Source organism: Neomonachus schauinslandi, chromosome 9, assembly GCF_002201575.2.
Source record: "Neomonachus schauinslandi chromosome 9, ASM220157v2, whole genome shotgun sequence".
In the NCBI taxonomy this organism is placed as follows: Eukaryota; Metazoa; Chordata; class Mammalia; order Carnivora; family Phocidae; genus Neomonachus; species Neomonachus schauinslandi.
Genome location: NC_058411.1, coordinates 111,773,583 through 111,797,595, shown reverse-complemented (window position 1 = coordinate 111,797,595; position 24,013 = coordinate 111,773,583). Strand labels below are relative to the sequence as shown.

The 24,013-nt window shown below is 46.4% G+C and overlaps 1 protein-coding gene across 1 annotated transcript; it reads left to right on the top strand.

Moving 5' to 3' along the window:
- Positions 1-9,081: 9,081 nt before the first annotated feature.
- UBL7 (ubiquitin like 7) lies at positions 9,082-23,307 on the top strand. The gene is made up of 11 exons (XM_021693762.1): positions 9,082-9,145; positions 10,660-10,872; positions 11,600-11,719; positions 15,376-15,458; positions 16,255-16,339; positions 16,862-16,919; positions 17,616-17,749; positions 18,010-18,059; positions 18,287-18,454; positions 19,019-19,141; positions 21,674-23,307. Exons 2-11 carry the CDS (start codon positions 10,689-10,691, stop codon positions 21,809-21,811), a joined length of 1,143 nt encoding a protein of 380 aa, XP_021549437.1. The 5' UTR covers positions 9,082-9,145; positions 10,660-10,688; the 3' UTR covers positions 21,812-23,307.
- The last annotated feature ends 706 nt before the right edge of the window (positions 23,308-24,013 follow it).

Below are 24,013 nucleotides of genomic sequence, written 5' to 3'. Positions count from 1 at the left end.
TATTTATTTGACAGAGAGAGACACAGTGAGAGAGGGAACACAAGCAGGGGGAGTGGGAGAGGGAGAAGCAGACTTCCCCAGGGAGCAGGGAGCCTGATGCGGGGCTCCATCCCAGGACCCCGGGACCATGACCTGAGCCAAAGGCAGAGGCTTAATGACTGAGCCACCCAGGCACCCTGATGTATAATCCTTTTAATATGCTACTGAATTATTTGCTAGTATCTTGTTGAGGATTTTTGCATCAATGCTCAAAGGGCATATTGGTCTGTAGTTTTCTTGTAGTGTCTTTGTCTGGTTTTGATAACAGTATAATGTTGCCCTTGTGAACTGAGTTAGGAAGTGTTCCCTCCTCTTCAGTTTTTCGGAAAAGTTTGAGAAGGATTGGTATTAGTTCTTTAAATGTTTGGTAGAATCACCAATGAAGCCATTAAGTTCAGGGCTTTTCTTTGTTGGTTTGTTTTTTAAGCAAAGTGCGTTACTCAAAACTTCTCAGCACCATCTAGTTGTCAGATGTTGGGAGATTTGTGATTACTGATTCAGTCTCCATACTAGTTATAGTTCTATTCAGATCTATTTCTTCATGATTGAGTCTTGGTAGGTTTTGTGTTTCTAGGAATTTGTCCTTTTCATCAATGTTATTCAATTTGTTAGCATACAATGTTCACCGTACTCTCTTACAGTCTTTATTTCTGTAGAATCAGTGGTAATGTACCCATTTTCATTTCTGATTTGAATAATGTGTCTTCTCTTTTTTTTTTCTTCAGTCCATCTAGCTAAAGGCTTGCCAATTTTGTTGATTTTTTCAAAGAACCAACTTCTGGTTCCATTGATATTTCTCTTCTGTATTTCATTTCTCTTTGCTCTAATCTTTATTTCCTCCCTTCTGCTAGCTTTGGGTTTAGTTTGTTCTTCTTTTTCTAGTTCCCTAAGTTGTAAAGTAGGTTGCTGATTTGAGACCTTTCTTGTTTTTTAACATAAGCATTCATAGCTATACATAATAAACAACAGAAAAGAAAGTAAAATCTCATACAAGATTATTATAAGAAAAACAGAATAAGGAGCAGAATTATATCCCTATAGACAGTGAAAGCATACCAATAGGATATGAGCAAGACACAGATATAAATGACAATCACCTACTTCAAAATGAACTAAAAGATTTTTTTTTTTTTTTAGGTAGGCTCCATGCCAACATGGGGCTTGAACTCACAACCCTGAGATCAAGACCTGAACTGAAATCAAGAGTTGGTCACCCAACTGACTGAGCCACCCTGGCACCCCAAAATGAACTAAAAGATCTTTTTTTTTTTAATTTTTAAAATTTATTTTATTTTATTTTTAATTTTTTAAATTTTCTTTAATTTTTTTTTAAAGATTTTATTTATTTATTTGAGAGAGAATGAGAGAGAGCACATGAGAGGGGGGAGGGTCAGAGGGAGAAGCAGACTCCCTGCCAAGCAGGGAGCCTGATGCGGGACTCGATCCAGGGACTCCAGGATCATGACCTGAGCCGAAGGCAGTTGCTTAACCAACTGAGCCACCCAGGTGCCCTGAACTAAAAGATCTTAAGAAAATGGTATATGAGGGGCGCCTGGGTGGCTCAGTCAGTTAAGCGGCTGCCTTCGGCTCAGGTCATGATCCCAGGGTCCTGGGATTGAGCCCCACATCAGGCTCCCTGCTCCGCGGGAAGCCTGCTTCTCCCTCTGCCACTCCCCCTGCTTGTGTTCCCTCTCTCGCTGTGTCTCTCTCTGTCAAATAAATAAAATCTTTAAAAAAAAAAAAGAAAATGGTATATGATATGAAAGCACAACATCAGAACTAGGAAAGCTCAGAAATGAGGTGACAGAACTTAGGAAAGAACATTACAAGTAAAAGAAAAAAACCAATACAAAATAAAATCTAAAAAGGAACGCAAGAAGGAATAAATACAGGGCGCCTGGGTGGCTCAGTTGGTTAAGCGACTGCCTTCGGCTCAGGTCATGATCCTGGAGTCCTGGGCTCAAGTCCCGCATCGGGCTCCCTGCTCGGCGGGGAGTCTGCTTCTCCCTCTCCCACTCCCCGTTTGTGTTCCCTCTCGCTGTGTCTTTCTCTGTCAAATAAATAAATAAAATCTTTAAAAAAAAAAAAAAAAGAAGGAATAAATACAACAGATAATGCTATATGAGAAATATAAGGAGGAAAGGAGGAACATATAAAAAGATTGGAGAAAAAGCAATATTATACTGAAGAGAGAACAAAGATCCAACATACAAATAACAAGAGTCTCCTTAAGAAGCCAATCAGAGCAAGAGAACAGAACTATTCTAAAACTTGTAATTCAAAAAAGCTGTCTTGAAATAAAAAAAAATGATACTACATTTTGAAAGATCTTACCACATGCCTGAGATGACTAACCTCGAACAAGTGACACCAAGACATAGTCTGGTAAAATTATAGGACCTTATAGAAAAAGAAAATTATTTTAAAAAAATTTTTATCTTATTTTTATGAGAGAGAGAGAGCCTGCATGCGCGTACATGAGTTGGGGAAGGAGGGGCAGAGGGAGAGGGAGAGAGAGAGAATCTTAAGCAGCTCCACACTCAGTGCAGAGCTGAACGTGGGGCTCCATCTCACGACCCTGAGATCATGACCTGACCCAAAATCAAGTGTCGGGCTTAACTTACTGAGCCCCCCAGGTGTCCTGAAAAAGAAAAATATTTGACTAAACTAGGAGCAAGTAAAAAGAGCAAACAAGTTGTAAGGGAAAGAAAATTAGGTTTTCTTCATGAGAAAATGAAATATCTCAAGGAAAGAAAATGTGAGCCAAGAATTTTATGTTTAGAAAGCTGACTTTCACATGTAAAGGCTATTAATATGAAAAAGCTCAGGGAATATAGTGCCCCTTCCTGGGAAATCTAGGAGAGAATGAGTTGCAATTGTAAAAAACTAGTGGTGAGCATTAAACACAGAATTCTTTGGAAAATAAAAGTGTTAAAAGGAAGAAGGCAAAGTATTTAATGGTATAGATTCAGATAATATAAAATATGTCTGTTGAAGTAGAGAGAAGTGGAACGGGTAGAGTGAAAAGTAGATGCAAAAAAATTTTAAACTTTTCTCTTTAATTTAAAAAGTTATTTATTTATTTAACTTTTATTTTTATTTTATTTATTTGAGAGAGAGAGTGAGCAAGTGAGAGAGAGAGAGAGCATGAGCAGGGGGAAAGGGAGAAGCAGACTCCCCACTGAGCAGGGAGCCCGATGCAGGGATGGATCCCGATGCAGGGATGGATCCCAGGGCCCCGGGATCATGACCGGAGCAGAAGGCAGATGCTCAACTGATTAAGCCACCCAGGTGCCCCCAATTTTTTTTTTTTTTTTAAGATTTTATTTATTTGACAGAGAGAGAGAGGGAGAGCTCAAGCAGGGGGAGTGACAGACAGAGGGAGAGGGAGAAGTCTCGCCGCTGATCAGGGAGACCAATGTGGGGCTCAATCCCAGGACTCTGGGATCATGACCTGAAGCGTTAACAGATGCTTAACTGACTGAGCCACCCAGGCGCCCCTAAAAGTTGTGTTTAAGCAATCTCTACACCCAATGTGGGGATCGAACTCATGAGTCAAGAGTCACAAGCTCTTCCGACTGAGCCAGCCAGGCACCCCTTAAACGTTCTTAATAATTACATTGGTGATGATTGTATTGTTATTTTGAAGAGTGTTGTTTATGTATTGTGGGCTAAAGTAAATGAGCAATTATGGATTACCCCCTATGCTCTTGAGAACTAGGATTCTCAGGGTGGAAGATAGGAAATAAACATGCAGTATAGAAAAGGTTACAAAAAACCCCTGCAGTCTTGAATTTTAAGTAGCAGTATAAACTTTTTATCTCTATGAATATAGATCTAGACATAAATTAGGTATAGATCTAGATCTCTCTCTAGCTCTGACCACCAAAGTGGCTTAGAAATAATGACCAGTCTGGTAGCAATGAGCATCTCTAGTGCCGATTGTGGTCTTGAAATACAATTTCCCACTAAAAACCATTTGAGCTTCTTTTGAAGGAATGGTTCTTTCTTGTGTCTGGGGCAGGAAATGTTCAAGATGAGCCTGGAACTCCTGTCATGCCAGATAGTATGGAAACCAGCAAAAATTTCCAGGATTGTATGTTAAAAGGACTCAGCCTCAATTTCAACATGAGCAAATACAGGTAAATATACTGTGGAAAATGGGAGCCATTTTGAAAAGCAGTAAAATTATAGCGGAGGAGAAGACTAGAACAAAGTGTGGTGTTGGATTAGAATTTCCAATTTAGTATTGGTGTTAAAACATACATAATTTATATTTACATATTTCCTATATGTATGAAATAGAAATATAGATGAATGGGTTTGTGTGTGTAAACATTCATACGTTTCCTAAGTCTATCCACTTTGAGAGACTGGAAATAATGCCATCCCAGTGGCAATAAACACACCTAGCATCCAGACTTGGATTCCAAATACCGTTCTCTACTAAAATAAACTAAGGCTGTTTGGATTAATGACTAATAGGACAGCCCTTGTCAAAATTTCCCACATCACTTATGAAAACAGCAGTGAGGGGGCGCCTGGGTAGTTTAGTTGGTTGAGTGTCCAACTCTTGATTTCGGCTCAGGTTATGATCTCAGGGTCCCGGTATGGAGCCCCACTTTGGCTCCGTACTCAGTTGCTTGAGATTCTTTCCCTCTGCCCTTCCTCCCCACTCCCCGCCTTGTGCCCGCATCACTCTCTCTCTCTCTCTAATAAATAAACAAATCTTAAAAAAAGAAAGAAAATAGCAGTGAGGTGATCAGTCTCCATCTACCTGGGGCAGTTGAAATTTGAATTACATCTGTGGATTAACTATAGATGGTAGTACTGTATTAATATTAATTTCTTGATTCTGATAGGTTGTACTGTGGCTATGTAGGATAGCATGTCTTTGTTTTTAGGAAACACGCACTGAAATATTTAAGAGTAATGGGGCATCATATCTGCAATTTGCTTTCAAATGGCTTGGGGATGGGGGTGGGAGAAGAATAATATATCTAGAGAGGGTGAGAAAGAATGAAAAGGTAAATGTAAAATGTTAACAACTGGGGCTTTAGGTGAAGGTTAAGAGGGAGTTATTTTCTATTATTTTTGTAACTTTACTGTAAACTTCGAATTATTTTAAAATAAAAATAAAATAAAATAAAAATAAAAATGGGGGCGCCTGGGTATTTTTTTTAAATTTAAAATTTAAAATAAAATTATTTTAAAATAAAACTGAGCCTGGATGGCTCAGTTGGTTGAGTGTCAGACTAGATTTTGGCTCAGGTCATGATCTCAGGGTCCTGGGATCCAGCCCTGCATCGCCCTCCAAACTAACGGGGGAATCTGCTTCTCTCTGTCTCCTTCTGCCACTCCTTCTGCTCGCATTCTCTCCCTCTACAAAGTAAATAAATCTTTAAAAAAAAAATGGAAAAGTCATGTTCTCAAACTTGAGCATATGGGGAAATATTTAGCTTACTAAACATGTGCAGTATAATCTAAATCTTGTTGAATACATGCATTTATCTAATTCAATATAGTTATATTTTCAGAAGTATAAAAAAAGTTATCATCATCTATTAGTGATAGATCCATCTTAAAACAAAACAAATTTGGAGGATGTATACTACCAGATATCAAGACCTATTCTGAAGCTACAGAAATCAAGTTGTATGGTATTGGCACAGGGATAGAAAAATACATCACTGAGATAGAATAATCAGAAATTGACACATACAAAACAGTCACCTTATTTATGACAAATTCAATGGGGACAGGATAAAAAAACAGGAGCGCTGGATCAATTGATACTCATACGGAAAATAATAACCTTGATTCCTTATCTCACTTTGCACATAAAAACTAACTTGAAATTGGGTGCCTGGGTGGCTCAGTTGGTTAAGCGACTGCCTTCGGCTCAGGTCATGATCCTGGAGTCCCGGGATCGAGTCCCGCATCGGGCTCCCTGCTTGGCAGGGAGTCTGCTTCTCCCTCTGACCCTCCCCCCTCTCATGCTCTCTCTCTCTCATTCTCTCTCAAATAAATAAATAAATAAATCTTTAAAAAAAAAAAAACTAATTTGAAATTAATCATGACCTGAATATGAAAGATAAAACTTAGAGAGGATAACACAAGAAAATATCTTCAAAATGAGGGCAAAGGTTTCTTAAATGGGACATAAAAAGCACTATCCAACAAAATAAAATTTCATAAATTGGACTTCTAAGAAATTCTTTAAAAACACCATTAAGAGTGTAAAAAAGCAAGCCACCAATTCGGAGGATATTCACAATATACCAATATACATTCTTGACAAGAACCCACGTTTGTGCAATTCCTAATTTCAGTGACCATACTTCTTTCTTTTTTTTTTTTTTAAAGATTTTATTTATTTATTTGAGAGAGAGAATGAGAAAGAGAGAGCACGAGAGGGGGGAGGGTCAGAGGGAGAAACAGACTCCCCGCTGAGCAGGGAGCCTGATGCGGGACTCGATCCCGGGACTCCAGGATCATGACCTGAGCCGAAGGCAGTCGCTTAACCAACTAAGCCACCCAGGCGCCCACCATACTTATTTCTAAAAGTTCTTTTTGGTTCTTCTCGAATATGCCTGTTCTTTTTTCATCATGTCTTACTCTTAAAGGCTTGATATCTTCTTTAATGTCTTTAATAATTTAAATTTGCTTTACCAAGAGCCCCAGGATCATTTTTTAAAATGTACATTTTATTGTGTATAAATTCTTTCTAAATAAAGTGGACTTAACAAAATTTGAGGTGATACTTAAGATAACACTTTGAGCATCCTACCTGATTTTATTCTCATGTCTTTAGTTTTATATGTTTTGTTCATATAGATCTGGGTTTTGTTGCTCTCTGTAAAAGAATAAATTAGATTAAAAATTTTTAATTGTAGACACTCAAATGACATGTTATTTGCCTTCCCCCCCCTTAAGTAGCAGACCTCAGCCAAATCAACTTAACTCATACAAAAGCCACCCAGCTACACATTTTCTCCTGCCACCGAATCTTTAATCTTTTTTTAATTATGTTATGTTAATCACCATTCATTACATCATTAGTTTTTGATGTAGTGTTCCATGATTCATTGTTTGCATATAACACGCAGTGCTCTATGCAGTACGTGCCCTCCTTAATACCCATCACCTGGCTAACCCATCCCCCCACCCCCCTCCCCTCTAGAACCCTCAGTTTGTTTCTCAGAGTCCATAGTCTCTCATGGTTCATCTCCCCCTCCGATTTCCCCCTTCATTTTTCCCTTCCTACTATCTTCTTCTTTTTTTTAACATATAATTATTTGTTTCAGAGGTACAGGTCTGTGATTCAACAGTCTTACACAATTCACAGTGCTCACCACAGCACATACCCTCCCCAATGTCTATCACCCAGCCACCCCATCCCTCCCACCCCCCACCACTTCAGCAACCCTGTTTGTTTCCTGAGATTAAGAATTCCTCATATCAGTGAGGTCATATGATACATGTCTTTCTCTGATTGACTTATTTCGCTCAGCATAATACCCTCCAGTTCCATCCATGTCGTTGCAAATGGCAAGATTTCATTCCTTTTGATGGCTGCATAATATCCCATTGTATATATATACCACATCTTCTTTATCCATTCATCTTCAGTGGACATCTTGGCTCTTTCCACAGTTTGGCTATTGTGGACATTGCTGCTATAAACATCGGGGTGCACGTAACGTACCCCTTCTGATCCCTATATTTGTATCTTTGGGGTAAACACCCAGTAATGCAATTTAATAGTGCTTCAGCTTCTGCATCTATTCGTTGGACATTATATACTACTGTTACTGTATGTTAAAATGCAGCCCCTAGGATCAATTTTGGATGTTTCTGGGAAAGTCTGACCACAAACTTGCACCAAGTATAGAACTGGGGTTTCAAATTCTCAGGTAAGACTATTCTTTCACACATCAACTCCCCTTTTATGGTCCCGCCAACCAAGCAGAGAAAATTTTTTCGTCTTCTTAGTGCTGATGCATCGTTTTTTGTTTTGTTTTTCAGGTTGCCCTTTGACATAGGGTGCAAATTTTTTAAAGGTTTCAATTTCATGCAATGGCGTCAGTTTCAGTCTCTGAGGGGCTTAATGCTTTCGCCCTCCCAGACGATGCAGTCTGTTTGCTCTAGTATCCTGCTCAGTGGCTGCCCCAATCCCTGGCCTACGTTGGGATGTTCTGGAATTAACACTTTTACGTTTGTGCACACCAGATCAGCCTTCAGCTGCTATGATCAACCTCATTAACTTTTTATATTCACTTTTTTCCCCCTTAGTCCTTAATTCTCGAAGAGAGTCCAATTAGAAGTAGCTCCTCTTCAACATTCTAGCGCTAACTCTAACTTCCGTGCAAACAATCCAATTCGAACCGTGCATCTAAAATATGCAGTTTCTCTGTAACAGTTCAGTGGAAATTCCTCTCCCTAAGTTCTATGGATGACTGTTACATAAACCTCGCCACTGAGTGTTGAGGTATCACGATCTCGACTTAGTAACACCCCTCCATGGTTTAGAGGGAGTCATCCTTCCCTTCCCCCTTTGCCTCCACAGGTAGGTTGGCGACGAGAGGCACAAGTAAGAGACTCACTTCACCCGGGGGCACGCCGTTTTCTAGGGGGAGGACAGCGACGTACCGCTGCGCGTGTCTGAAGAGGCTGCTCGGGAAAGCGCCCTCGAGGGTGAGGGGGGCCAGGGTCGCAGCGGGAGGGGATGCGGGCGGGCCTTCCCTCCGGCGGCGCCGTCACAGCCCGCGGTAGACGACGGACTCTGCACGCTTCCCGGGACGGCGCCAGGCCCACCTCCTGCGACTCGCGCCCTGGAAGGCAGACACATAACCAGGCCCCTCGCCAGCGAAAACTGCATAGATACCCTGGCGCGGGAAATTTCAAGTGGCCTAGAAGCCACGCCCTCCCCGTCGACCGGAAGCTTTGCCCCTAGCGCCGCTAGCCTACAGGCGCCTCAGAAGGGGCGGGGCTGCAGTAGAAACTGCAACTCCCAGAGTGCAGCGCAGGGCTTCCGGCTTCCGGCGAGTGGACCGGAGTGTGTTTACACCGGCGGCTTTGCGGCCGGATTCCTTCCGCGGGACGGGTGAGGGCGCCGGGCCCTGGGCCGCGCGGGCTAGACGTGTGTCTATTAGTTAGCTGGTCCCGTGGGAGCGGTGGGGTCGTCACCTAAAAGATAGTGTCTCTGCCCCACTACTAGCTGTCTGTAACCTTGGGCCAGTGACTTCACCTTTCTGAGTTTCGGTTCCCTCGTCTGTAATATGTGGATGATAATGCCTGCTTCAAGGAACAATTGTGAGGATTAAATGAGATAATGGTATATAAAAAGACCTATTTATTCTCATAATCTTGAACAGTATTAAAGTAGATGTGTACCTTGAGGATGCCTTGGGGTCTGCTGTGCAGCCTCAAAGCTACACGGCCTTTTCTTTTTACTCTTGCCTACTAGAGGCCTCTTTGGAAGCAGTAATGATTATAACGAGGGCTTGCCTGGTCCTATGAGATTCTTCCACCCTCGGAGTTCCTGATTCATTTTCTGGGTACATTTGCCAAGCATTGGGACAATAAAGGCAAAAATTCTAGTTTTTGCTTTCCAGGGCCTCCTAGAATGGGTTGGGGGTGGAGGGTTGAGAATTAAATAGGTATTTGTAAACCTTTGCCCTGAGGGAATGTGAGAGGAAAGGGAGAGGGGATGGAGGAGGTTGTATTTGAGTTGATCTTGGCAGGAGTTTGCTAAGAGACCAAAGGGAGGAGGAATTACATGCAGTGTTCGTGAAGGCTTTCTGGGGGTGGGACTTAGTGCTGGAGAGGTTAGAGTAGGACAGGGCTCTGTTGGGGGGGAAGGAAGGCTGGCAGAGGAAACAGAAAGAATGTTGTCATAAGCCAGGCTGTGGAGTTTAGACTTATTCATAGAAGTGGTTTGGAGTCATTGGAGGAGTTCTAAGCAGAGGAATGACTTGATAAGGTCTGTGTTTTAAAGCGATGATTAACTGTGGAGAACAAACAGATGGTTACCAGAAGGGAGCTCGGTGGGGGGATGGGTGAAATAGGTGATGGGGCTTAATAGTACACTTAATCAGGATGAGCAGTGAGTAATGTATAGAATTGTCGAATCGCTAAATTGTACACCTGAAAGGAATACTCACTGTATGTTAACTATACTGAGTTGAAAAAAATAAAGTGATGAGTTGGCTTCTAGCATGGTTGTTTGATAGAGAGGCAAGAGTCAGGGAGCTTGTTATAAAGCTATTGCAGTTCAGGAGGAGTTGATGAAGAAAATTGGAAATAAGGAGCATACATAAGGGAGAGGGTTGGATGATCTCGTTTGAACCTCACAACGTTCCTATTAAGTGAGATGGTGTTTTTATGTCCACTTTAAAGATGAAGGAACTGAGGCCTAGAGAGCTGAAGTTTTGTGCTGTTTATCATAGGATGAGTAAAGAGAGGATCCCACATTCTAGTTCTGGCCTCCTGATGTTGCATCCTGTGTTTTTCCAACATTATCACACTGAATTAGCTTTCATTCAACCCCTTGGTGGGGTGGGGGTGGTGTAGGGTGGTGGTCTGTCCTTTAACCACTAAGGCTTTGTTCCTTTACAGGGAGAAAGAGAGAGCGCGAAAGAGAGAGGATGTCTCTCTCAGATTGGCACCTGGCGGTGAAGCTGGCTGACCAGCCACTTGCCCCAAAGTCTATTCTCCAGTTGCCAGAGTCAGAGCTGGGTGAATACTCACTGGGGGGCTATAGTATTTCATTTCTGAAGCAGCTCATTGCTGGCAAACTCCAGGAGTCTGTTCCAGACCCTGAGCTGATTGGTGAGTCTCTGTGGGCTGGGAATGGGCTGCTGCTCTGATCTCTTTCTGGGGAGATACTTCTGGAATTATAAGGGTAAATTAAGAGTTTGGGATTTGTTGCCTCATCATGTTAACAGTCTGGGAAGTGAGTGTTGTTGGGTGACTAGGAACACAAACCATGTAATAAAACTATTGGTTGCCATTTCAGTTGTGCGTTATACTGAGCTACTTTATCACAGAGTTCCTTAACTATGACATGGAAGAGCAAGAATTTGGGGTAGGCTAGAGAAGGAGGAGCGCATTGTTGGGGGAGGCCTCCAGTATATGGTATTGAAGATGGGTTTTGAGGGATGATTAGAAGGATTTTTGTTTGCTTGGTTGGTTAGATGGAAAGTAATATAAAAGGAAAGGAGGATGGCAAGGGTATTCTAGGTGGAGGAAGAAGGAATTAAATTACAGACATAATTTATAATAGCTGAGAGATCCAATTGATTCATCCTTTTTTTGTTGTTGTATTTTCCCATTCATTTAAATTGAGCAGTCTCCAGGATGTTAAGCTCTAGAGCTTTCCTATGCAGAGATTCTATATTTTATGACTTTGTACTTGCTAGTGCTTTTTATTAAAATATATGTATTAAATAAAGCAAGTATCATTCTCTATCTGTCCAATCAAGATAAGTTTCTTAGGGGCAGAAACCATCTACATTGTTTTGAGGAGCAAAATATAAATGGACCGTTCTCTTTTTAGATCTGATATACTGTGGCCGGAAGCTTAAAGATGACCAGACCCTTGACTTCTATGGCATTCAACCTGGGTCCACAGTACATGTTCTGCGGAAGTCCTGGCCTGAGCCTGATCAGAAACCAGGTGAGTAAGGGCCCTTAGATAGGGAGAGCCTCTGTAATCTCTACAAGGAAAGGGTCTGTGTGTTCTTGAGGCATGGCCTGGGTGGAATAAAGAGGGGATTTACTGAGATGGTGATGGAGGATATCTGTTTTACTTATTGGATTAGTCTCCCATTGATAATAGCGTGGGATTTTGATCTACTTGCTGTCAACACCACTAACAGAAGGGGGTTTGTTGCTCTACTTTTTAAGTTCATTACCCACTGTTTCCTAGTGGGGTAGGGAGTGTGTGTCTATTTAAATTCCTTTAGATTAACAGTTGATTTCTCAGTGAATTTTGTATCTTTTTGTTGTTGTTGTTCACATTAGAAAAAAGCTGGAAACTCCTTATGCTCCTGTAATGATGTAGTTTGTCCTCTTGCTAGCAAATCTTCCCACAAGTGACCCTAGGTGGTGATTTATTCAATAAGGTCACTCCTGCTATCCTGGTAATGTATTTTCCTGAAGCTTGAAAATAATAGTATTAAAGTAGCTCTTGGAGTAAACTTACAAGGCCTTTAATGCCTTTTTGATTTATTAATAAAAGGTGCTGCTTAGAACTCATAATTTAAATTTTCTGTGTTTTAAAAGCTTTCCCAAGGATTAAGCTAAGCTGTATAAAAAGATTAGCTTTGTGAAACTGGCAATTTGACATACTTTTGTACGTTCATGATTGCTGTGATTGGTTATCAGCTTGAAATTTCCCCTCTTTTCAATTCTAAACATAAAGGACAAAAAGATCTTCTTTTGTCCAGTCATGGGAAGTGAGAAAGAGAAAGGCAGTCTCTGACATTCAGGGGTTGGCCTGGCCCTCAGCTAGGCCTTGAAACATGAACAATTTCACAGATCACCAACATCTATAAGGCCACTCACTCTGAGAAAGTAATGGATCAAGACAACAATAAGATCCCTCTCATTTTTGAACAGAGACAAAACCCTGAACATTGTCCACATCACAAAAATGATCACATATCCCTGTCTCCAGCTATCATGAGTGACTGCTCCATCTTTATCAGTTACAGCTTGGGCCTTGCTCTAGTTTTCCTTCCTTCTAGGTAAGAATTGTTAAGATATCCAATCATAAAATCACCCCCAATTCCTGACAGCATTCAACCCAGAGCAAAACCCTGCTTCTTTAAACGTCCCCCCACATCACAACCAAAGCCCAAATCCTATAAGTCTTCTCTCACGTCATCTGATTGAGATGCCCACATTCCTATGGTGTGCATCCTCCTCTCTCTACAGAGCAGTAAACTAAGCGTGGTCCACTGCAGGTGTGCCCCTCTGGTGTTTGGCTGGAGGGCACTGCCAAAGGAAAAGTAACATTTATTGCTCCTTTGAGCCAGATTGTTTCTCTTTGCTATCCCATTTAATCATTAGACCTGTAGGCCAGATGACAGAGTTAGCATTTTATAGATGAAGAAAAGGAGCATTAGAAAAGATATTTATTGGGGCGCCTGCGTGGCTTAGTCAGTTAAGTGTCTGCCTTTGGCTCAGGTCATGATCTCAGGGTCCTGGGATCAAGCCCAGCATCAGGTTCCCGGCTCAGCGGAAGCCTGCTTCTCCCTCTTCCTCTGCCCCTCCCCCCTTCGTTTGTGCGCTTACGCACGCGCTCTCTCTCTTTCAAATAAATAAATAAAATCCTTAAAAGAAAAAAAAAAAAAGAAAAGGTATTTATTCAAGGTCACCTACTTAGAAAGTGAGTGCAAAAGCTGGGATGTGAATCAGGTTTTCCTGGCTCCAGAGCCCACATTCTTTCCACTGGGCTGGCTGCCTCCCACTTCCAAAAGAGTGAGACTGAGATTAGCTCCGAGATGTTGTAGAGACAACCATAACTCTTAGCTGATTGCTGGTTTAAGCTATTAAGCGTCCTTTTCCTCCTCCCTTTGGCCCGGAGATTTATTTTTGAAACAAAGTTACGTTTTATTGTGAGTGAAAATAAACTCAGATCTGAAAAGAAACTATCATGTTGGCATTTTGGATATTTTGTCCTTGAGCACGATTATAAAAGGAAGCACATTTCTTGATCTCCCACTAGATTAGCGCCTGGAGGAGGAGAACCTGTCAGTTTCCTTCCTTCCCACCTGGATCCCTTTGATGGTTCTCTGTGGCAGGTTGCAAATCCCTTCAGGATCTCACTGAGCCTGCTATTCCAGCATCGATGTGTACCGTGAGCTCCAGCCACAAAAACCAACTTGCTGTTCTGTCAAAGCACTTCGTTGTTTTATGCTTCCACGACTTTGCACATGTTCTCACTTAAGCTTAGGACTTTCTCCCCCTAGTGAACATGTGCTTGGCCTTAAAACACCCTCTCAGATGGTCTTCCCTGGGAGACGGCTTTGTGTCCTAGCCCGCCCTCTCCACGATGGCTGTCTGCCTCCTGCCCCTCGTGCCCTAACTGGGGTCCACATCTCTGCGGAGCGCCTCAGCATGCTCTTTTGTCATTGTGTTTGTGGGTTTGATCTAGTCTCTGCTTCTGTCCCAAGAGTTCCTTGTTGTGGCAGGGAGTCTTATTTTTTTGCCTTCCTGTGCCTTTCCCCCAAACCAGGCCTGGAGTAAATTGCTTAGTACATGTTTGTTAAATGAATAAATTGGGTAATTCACTTAAGATGAATATTTTTTTTGAAAGATACCACTGTCCTGATTAGAAGTATAGGTAAGGACATGGTTGCTATCCCAGACCCCAGGCTGCCATTCCTCTTGCTTTGGGATGGTGGCCCCTGGAGTTGGGCAGTACACAGTGTGTATAATCACAGGTAGCTGTCCTAGGCGAGAACCACACTTAAAAGTGTGACCCAGTGTGGACTTCGTACCTCCTCCCCCTCCTTTTACCCAGATCTCTTCACCTGTGAAATGGGCTGATGTCCTAAACAGTAAAGTAACCCAAGTAAAACGAAAACAGCTCCTAAACTTTCCCATGTTGGGAATGAATCATAGTGTCCAAAGATCAGAAGGGAGCTTTGAGTCTCAGTGAAGCACTTGTTATGCGGTATGTGATACAAGGTTGTTACAAGAACCCTAGGAGCACAGTGTGTTTTCTCGGTCCTTCTTAAATATTTGTTTAAAAATTCAGAATAATATTACAGAAGCCTGAAAGAAGATATCAAAGAGGAAACAATCAGCCTTGATCCTGCCACCCTACCCAGGTTCTCTTCTTCCCTCTGTCCCTTTCCAGCCTGGGACCACGTGCACACGGACACATTTTACGTAGCTTTACTAGAGAACATATGTACAACTTTGTGTTCTATTTCTCTCCCTTAACATATTGTGTCAGCATCGCTCCATATTGTTCAGATGGCTTTTGGTTCTTATTTTAAATCACTGTATAAAAGTCTACTGAGCTGATTATACCTTCCCCCTTGCAAATGTGAGAAGTCTAGAATTCCTGCAGTGGGACATCGATCAGAGCCGTCTCTTTCATGTGGCAAGGTTCAGCTCTGCCGGAGCTGGAATCTCTTTGTTTTATGTACTGGAGAAGCTTAAAAGAGAGCACGGTTTTCACATCTGCGGCATCGGCGGGTGTTTCTGCCCGGGCACTCGTCCTCTCAGCCGGGTGCTGGGGGAGCGGGCTGAAATGCTGCGCTGCATCTGCTGCAGGGACAGGGCTGGGTTGTAGGTAACTGAGTGTCTTGTCCCCAGAACCTGTGGACAGAGCGGCTGCCCTGAGGGAGTTCCGGGTGCTGCACACTGCCCTGCACAGCAGCTCCTCCTACAGGGAGGCGGTGAGTGCGCGCCCAGGCCCCTTGCCCGAGCCTCCTGTCAGGACGGCAGGAGGGGGTGCGAACGCTGGTGAGTGGTGTGGAGTGGGAGCTGGTGGCCCGTCGCCATGGCTACTGAGAGTTCCTCGGGGAGTTTTTGTCATGCCTGTGGGTCTCAGGAGAGCCCTGTCATCCCCCAAAGAGGCTCTCTCAGCTAGGTATTGTTGATTCCATCTAAGGATAATGATACCACCCCTCCTGATAGTGGCCTCATGGAATGAATGTAGTTACGGCCTGTGGATCCACATACTGTTTCTGCTGGGCCTCGTTCTTTGACTCTCTGCTGAATTGCCTGCCCACTGCTCCTTACCTGGATTTCCTCACTGGGAAAATGCACTGATGTGTCTCTGTAGGAGAATTGATAAGCCAAATTAATAGAGCTGCAAACTTCCCAATATGTATGCATACAAAAATGGTAATTTTATAGAGATTGAAAAGGGCTTTTGGGACCTAGAGGAACATTTGCTACTGGGCTTATAAAGAGAGCTTTTATTTTGGAAGCATTAGAACTGTAGATGAGGGAAAGGAATAGAAATTGAAGGTTTACTGTGATCTTGTTTTTTTTTTTTTTTTAATGTTTACCCTCCAGTAAGCCACAATCTTAGAGCAAAAAGAGGTTCATCTGTTTCCTGGGGCTAGTGTTCCACTGTGGTGGCGTGTGTGAGAGCTTGTAGGGGGAGGAAGCCCTTCAGCAGCGTGTGGGTGTTTGCTGAGTGGATTGGGCTTAGTGGAGTGCTCAGCGCCCCCATTTCTCCTGCAGGTCTTTAAGATGCTCAGCAATAAGGAATCTCTGGATCAGATCATTGTGGCTACCCCAGGCCTCAGCAGTGACCCTATTGCTCTTGGTAAGTGCCAGAGGAAATAGGAGTTGTTGGAGAAGGAGAAACCAGGGGAAGGCAATTACCATCTTGTCCAAAATCACTGGTCTTGTTGAGGGAGAGGGGAGACCAAGACACGTGCCCTACACCCAGCCCTCCAAGGGCTGTCAGTGCCACGGAGAAATCATGGCCTACCTAACATCAGAAATGAGACGTGAGGATGCCAAATGGGGGCAGCAGTTAGCCCCCAGCAGGGAAGACTTCCTGAACACATTAGTGGCTTAGGGAAGAACCCAGACGTATGGGGAAGAGAGGCTGGCGTGTTAGTCCAAGGCGTGTGGCCTAAGTACAGAGGGAGGCGGTGAGAGGGGCACAAGATGGAGAATGCTTGGCTTGTGCTTCTTGGTGCTTCGTTTCCCCCCTTCTCGTGGGAGCTGCTTTGTGATCCTATGTCCCTGTAGAGCCGGTTGATCTGAGGCCTACAGCCTCTTCACCCACCTGGATCTGGCTAGATTCCCAGTCTCTCAGGTAAGCCCTGTTCTCCTTCAGGTGTTCTCCAGGACAAGGACCTCTTCTCTGTCTTCGCTGATCCCAGCATGCTTGATACGTAAGTACACCCATCTTAGTAAAGGGTCCCCTATCCCTCCCCAGATGGTTGGCCCAGAAACCTCATTGTCGCCCTGGATTCTGCTCTTAGAGCCCAACCCCGTCTATCCCTGAATCCACCTGTGAAGTATGTCAGGAGGTGAGGAAGAGCAGGGGCTACCAGTAGACCGACAAAGCCCAAGGGCAGGGACATGTGGAGATGTGGAGATGAAGCAGGGTTCTGAGGGTGGTGGCTTGGCAGGCCAGGCTCAGTTCAGCTCTCTTTCTGTAGACATTGGAGAGCCTTGGAAATATTTTAGGATGGGGAAAGAAAGCAGGTGCATTGATCCCTAAAATTTGAGAGCCGGAAGGGACAGAGTAAAGGTCATATCCCTTACTGTACAAGTGAAGAAAATAGCCCCACCCCGGGAAGAGAAGGGACCTCCCAGAGATTTCCCAGAGGAAAGTCGTGACGGAGTCGAGGCTGAAGGGCGCCCGAGCCTCCTAGGCTGTGTGTGTCCCATGACACCTTGCTGGAGGGGCGGGTGAAGCATGTGCAGTGGGCCCTCAGACCGCAGACCCAGCCGCTGTGGCTGGGGGCAGAGCCAGCCGGTGGGAGGCGCTGAGGAATTTAAAGGCGGGCACCCAGAACTTCTGTCGTGCCCAGGGAGCTCGGTCCTTCGCAGTTACCCTCTGTTTCTTCCCGCCTCTGCCCCAGGTTGGTGCCTGCTCACCCAGCCCTGGTCAATGCTATCGTCCTGGTTTTGCACTCGGTGGCTGGCAGCACCCCACTGCCGGGAGCCGACTCCTCTTCACGGAGCGCGCCCTCCAGCTCGTACCGGGACATGCCAGGTAGGCCCCAGGGCAGTGTAACGTAGGCCCCCTGGGGAGCCGGTGGTGGCCCAGGGATTTGCTTTACTCAGCAGCTATGTATAGCGCTGGCAGAGGGCGTTCCTTGGGAACTCTCGGTTTGAGTCAGGGAGTGCATCTGTCCTGTAATTTTCCAAGGGAAGAGATGAAAATGTGAATTTGGAGAGTATCTGAGCTGAGAGTCTGGAGCTGCGCCTGTGCCTTTCTGTTCTTCCTCCCCAGATCTGTTCTCCCTCCTCCAGGTGGCTTCCTGTTTGAAGGGCTCTCTGACGACGAGGACGACTTTCACCCAGTAAGTGGCCTGGCTGCTTGCCACTTGAGGAGATGGTGCCAGGGGTGCGCCTCTCCCTGGGACTTGGCACACCCAAGCTGGGAGGTGGTCTTAACCCCTTTGGTGGCCAATCTGTGGCCTACTCTTCCCTTCTGAACCTGGCAGCAGGTCAGGTAGTTCCTGTAGCGGGGGCGGGGTTCATGTGGGACCGTCACAGTGCCACTTCCCCGATTGCCTCCCTTCTCCAGAGCTCCAGGTCCACGCCCTCTAGCAGCACACCCAGCTCACGCCCAGCCTCCCTGGGGTACAGTGGAGCTGCCGGCCCCCGGCCCATCACCCAGAGCGAGCTGGCCACTGCCCTAGCCCTGGCCAGCACTCCGGAGAGCAGCTCTCACACACCGACTCCTGGCACCCAGGTACGGAGGGAGGGCCTAAAGAGGGAGGCCGGCCCCCAGGGGAGAAGCTCCCTAGCGGTACTGACCCTGGTACTCCATCTGGTTTGAGCTGAAGTCTGCCTGGAGCCCTGGTGGGGTTCTCACGGCAGCTCAGTTGACCTCCTCCACTCCGTTGTCCTTAGGGCCCAGCCTCTGGGGTGTGGTACAGTCCAGAATTCCTCCCATCATAGCTCAGAAGTACCTCCCCTCACATAACGTGCCCTTCTTCATCCGTGACAGGGCTCAGTCGTCCGGCTTAAGCGTTCCTGGTAATGGTCACTCTAGTTGCCAAGGCCATCTCTCCCGGTGCAGGGGGCCTAGGCTAGGTTAGGGGCTCGATTCCATTTTCCTGGAGCAGAAAAGGATGGAATCTTTCCTGGCCACAGTGAGCTTTTAGGTATCCCTCTGTGGTTGTCTCATGCAGGTCTCTGTTGGGAGGCAGTAGTTGGGTCTTCCAGCACATACCAGCTGCTGTGACAGCAGCTGGTATGTGCTGGAAGATTGAGGTGGCTCTGAGGGTGGCACTGACCGCTGATTCGTCTCTAGGGCCATTCCTCGGGGACCTCACCGATGTCTTCTGGGGTCCAGTCAGGGACGCCCATCACCAATGATCTCTTCAGCCAAGCTCTACAGCATGCCCTGCAGGCCTCGGGGCAGCCCAGCCTTCAGGTCAGTTGTCCCTCCTCCTGGTGTCCTAGTTACTGGCGACTTCTTAGCTACTTTGGATAGTCAGCTTCTTTCTGCTCTTCAGAGGGCCTTCTTCACTCCAGGAGCAGCTGGGGCATGGTGGTGTGACAGGAGAGGATGTTTCCAGCAAGGGCAGTTGTCCCTGTGGCTTTCACTCCTGTACCCTGTGACTCTGGCCTGTCCCCACTGACTGCGTGGCTTGGATACCTGGGGCAGTTTGAATCAGAGTCGTTCATTCATTCCATGAGCATTGACCGAGTGTTGAGCGCGTATGTACCAGACCTCGGTCCAGCTCCTGGGGCAGAGACAAGCCATCATCAGAGACATGCCATGGAGGGGTACCGGCAGAGCTGATTGTCAAAGAATTGGTTAGAGGTTAGCCAGGTGGGGAAGGAGGTATTTAGGTGGGAGGATGGTGTCCAGGCAGAGGCAGCCACCTGGGGAGGTACATGTGACATACCCAAGCCTACAGGCTAGAAGGCAGTGTCCTCGTGGAGAAGATCCTAGATGGAGCCAGTGAAAAGGGGAGCAGGAGCCTGGGCATGAAGGCCTGGAGTGCTCGGGTAAGGAGACCAGACTGGATTCTGCAATCACCAGGGAGCCATGGAAGGTTTTAAGCAGGGAGGGATACCATCAATGCTCTGCTTCCTGGGAGGGTCACCCTAGCAGCTAAGTGGAAGGCCCTAGGAACCAAGGTCTGCTTGCACGTCTCCGTGCACGAGCTGTCTGCAGCACTCTGTTTGCTTTGCTCCTCACAGTGAGCCTGGGAGACCAGTGCCATTTCTGGGACTTGTCCAGGGCCATGAAGCCATCCAGGGGGGAAGACCAGGGCCAAGCTCCTGTGGTTTTTCTCTAAACCACGTGGCCCTGGTGGACAGTGAGGGGAACAGGAGCAGGACCCGTGGACAGCTTGTCTTTTCCGTTCCTTCATCTTCTGCAGCTAGATGCCCCTTCCCTCTGCTGTCCAGCTCAGGAGCTTTCACTGGCTCCACCCGGCCTATAAATGAGGCGGAGTTGGTTTGTGTGGTTTTTGAAAAGCCCTCCACGCCTCACCCTTGCCTCTCTGAATTTGCATGTCATCCCCACTGCCTTCTCTTTCCCATAAGTGAGCACACTGTCTTCCCTAAGTTGTGCACTTCCTCCTTCATGAGGTAGAGATATTATTAAGCTTTGAAAGTTCTAAAAGAAAATGTGGGTTAATTTCTTTAAACCTTTATAGTAGAAGAGGCCTTTTGTAGCTGAGAGTCAAAGTCCAGGAGCCATTGCATGAAGAGTAATACATTTTGAGTTTGTAAAAGTGAAGATTTCTGCATAGCAAACCAAATCAACCAACCAACCAAACAAGCAAAGACCGAAGCCTGACAAACTGGGAAAAAATCTGTAACGTGTATCAGGCAAAGGGCAAAACTTCTCTGGTATGGAGAATTCTAGTAATTTGGGATTAAGAACTCCATAGAAGAATGGACAAAGGGCAGGAACAGACTCTTCATGGAAAGGAAGCGCTGAAGGCCTTAAAGCCGTGTGATTCCTTACAGCCCCGTTTCTTGGGATTTACCCTGGAGACGGAGGTACATGTATGTAGAAAGTGACAGCTGTACAGAGGTAGTCCCTGAAGCATCGTCGTGATGGCCAAAGGTTGGAAACAGCTCGGTTATGGTGCACTTCAGGACGTCCATGAGTTGGAATATCGTACAGTTATTAAAAAGGTCTTTACTTAGGGGCGCCTGGGTGACTCAGTCGCTTAAGCGTCTGCCTTCAGCTCAGGTCATGATCTCAGGGTCCTGGGATCGAGCCCCGCGTCGGGCTTCCCTGCTCAGCGGAGAGTCTGCTTCTCCCTCTCCCTCTGCCTCTCTTCCCGCTCGTGCTTTCTCTCTCTCTCTCTCTCTCAAATAAATAAATAAAATCTTTTAAAAAATTAAAAATAAATAAAAAGGTCCTTACTTAGTGGCATAGAGAGATCACCGGGATGCATTAATTATGTTCGAAAAAAGTGAGAGGGGTTGCTGAATGTAGAACAAGGGTCTCAGAAAAGGGTAGATAAAAGAGCACATATTTTTATTTTCTCAAAGAAAGTAAAATAGGTTCTCTGGGGTGGGAATGGGAGTGGATAGACTGAGACTTTTCACTCTGCGTCATGTTCAGAAACAAAACTAATTTAAAAATGTATGCCCTCCCCTCTTTTGTGTGTACGTGTCTGTCGGTCTGTACATAGAGCAGGAGAAAGTAAGTCGTTTAATTTTTCGAAATTTAGACTGTGAGTAATCTGCACCTTCTCTTTAGATCTTTATGGTGACGTTTTCCTTTTTTTAATTGGGAAAACTTTGTGTTTGTTCTCTAAACCCTCCAGCTCCTCTGGTAGGTAGTCTTCCCCGAAGCCCTGCGCGCTGTGGACCTTCACAGCGGCGACTTTGCTGTGGGAACCGACCTTCCCTCTCTCCCCCTGAGAGGGCAGACCTGAGGGAGTCTACGGAGGGTCCCAGCTAACCACTCCTGCCCGCTCCTGTCTTTCTACAGAGCCAGTGGCAGCCTCAGCTGCAGCAGCTGCGTGACATGGGCATCCAGGATGACGAGCTGAGCCTGCGGGCCCTGCAGGCCACGGGCGGCGACATCCAAGCGGCCCTGGAGCTCATCTTTGCTGGAGGAGCCCCATGAACTCCTGCTCCTTCTCACCCCCTGCCCCCCCCCCAGCAAACTGCTAAGGTGGCTGCCCACAGGAGGCACTCCTGAAGGTGCCCCATCTCTCCTCTCCCCAATACATCTGATGGTTGACCTTCTGCCTTGTCCATTGCGTGGCCCTTCTGGCTGACCTGAGCTGGTGGAGACGGGGGCAGGCATGGTGTGTGGGTCTTGGTGCGTGGCTCGCCCCTGCTTCTGAGCCCTGGGTGGAAAATTTTAGACCCATGTCATGGAATGTTGTGTGATGCCCATACTCTCTTTTGGGAGAAGTTTCCCTGTGATAGCCCCAGACCCTTTGGTACTTTAGGGTGTGGCATCCTCAGGACATGCCCAAGGCTGGAGCAAGGCTGCCACCCAGTGTCCAGGGTGGCTGCCATGTGGCCAGAAGAGGCGTGTGCTGCTGAGATGACCTCAGGCTGGGGAGTGGCCAGGGGTACTTTTACTGGGAGCAGGTAGGGCAGCTTGCCTTCCCACGGGCTTCCAGAAGATTCCATGTCCTCCCCTGGCCTCGTCTCCTCAGGCAGTCTTTGCCACGGATGCTGTAAGGACGCCAGACTCCAGGCCTCAGAGCGGTGCCAGGAGGCAGGGCCCTCTTCTCTGTCCTGAAGGCGTAAATACAAGAGCAGTTAAATAACAATGCTAAACAACAACACCAACACGAACTGGGCTCAGCTTTCATCTTGAAGAGAGGGCACCAACCCCCAAGCTGCTGCTCCATCTGCCTGAGCTCTCGTTCCCCTTGGCACAGTGTTCCCGACGTTGCAGACACGTCCAAATTGAGCGAGTGGGTTTCGTGTGCCTTGAATACTTTGTCACATCCTTCCCCTCAGATGGTGGGTTTCTGTAGAAAGGAGCTCAGAGGTCTGCTCCTGCCCTGTGTCTTCGGCAGACGTTCTGCCCTCAGCATCCCCAGGCATGGTCATTCAGCTTCTGCTTGTCACTCCTTGGGACAGGAGGTCTCTCCCCCTCCTAAGGACTGCCTGCTGTGTCCTTTGTTCCCCAGAGCGTTGGGCCTTTAGTCCCCACAGACAAGCCTGCTGCTCCCTCTGCTCTGTTAGCACGGCTCTAGTTAGGGAGAGGAATGGCAGTTCACTTGCCCCTTTGGCTTATGCTGGTGTTGGTGCCCAACACAGCCTGTTCTCTCTGCATGACTTCCAATTTATCAGTGACTCTTCTTAGAAGGAGGTGCTCGGTGGGGGGACCCACAGTTCCAGATATGGCCTGAACTCAGCACATTTTTCTTGCCCTCCTCCAGAAAACGTGAAGTCTTGCCGCATGCCCTCCTCAGTCCTAGAATTAATGTTGAGAGGTGTTCGCATTGGCTGAAAAGGCTCAGAACTCACCAGGTTTCTTGGTGCTAGGACTCTGTGCCTCAGTGGTCTGCTTGGAGCCCAGCTGCCTCCTTGTGCTTGAGAACAAAAACCAGGAAGCTCTGCCTTCACACTTGGTGTCCCTGGCTTGTTTGTGGTGGAAACAAAGGCCGCTGCCATCCTCGTGGGACCACTCGGTCAAATGGGGCTGACAGAGCCCTTCCTCTCGCGGCCTTCCTTAGAGCCAGGTCACTCTGTGGCAAGTCATAGTCCGCTCTGGGGACCCCCTTCAGAGGCGCTGGGGGACATTTGGGTAACTTCTGTCCCTGGACCTGGCCCCCAAATACCAGTTGTACTGCTTCCCAGAATTGAGCCGTTTCCACGATTTCCCTTTCCCTTCTTTGTCAGCTCTTTCCTCCAGGGTCTTGGCAGGTTGGCTTTGCTTCCTTTGGCCACATTTTAAATAATATATGTTGAGTCTGATAAGTGCCCCTACGGAGTCTGGGGCTTTCCATGGGCCAAGAACTCCTTCCTCACCATTGTTCCCTTCACCCTTTCAATAAACATTCATCCGGCTTCTGCTCTGTGCCAGGTAAACCTGATGGGGTCTTTGCTGTCACAGAGCCACGCACTGGGAAGACAGAAAAACAGATGTTCACACTAAAGCCTGAGGAGAGCTGGCGAGGCAGGCCCCCTGGGCTTGGAGCTTCTAGGAAGGGGAGCCCACTTGGGTTAGGGTGTGTGTGTGTGTGTGTGTGTGTGTGTGTGTGTGTGAGGGAGAGCTGCTTGGAAGAGGCATTGGGCAGGAAGGTGTACATGTTGAGTGGGAGTGGGAAGAACAGGGCTCCGGTAGCCCTATGTGGCAGGG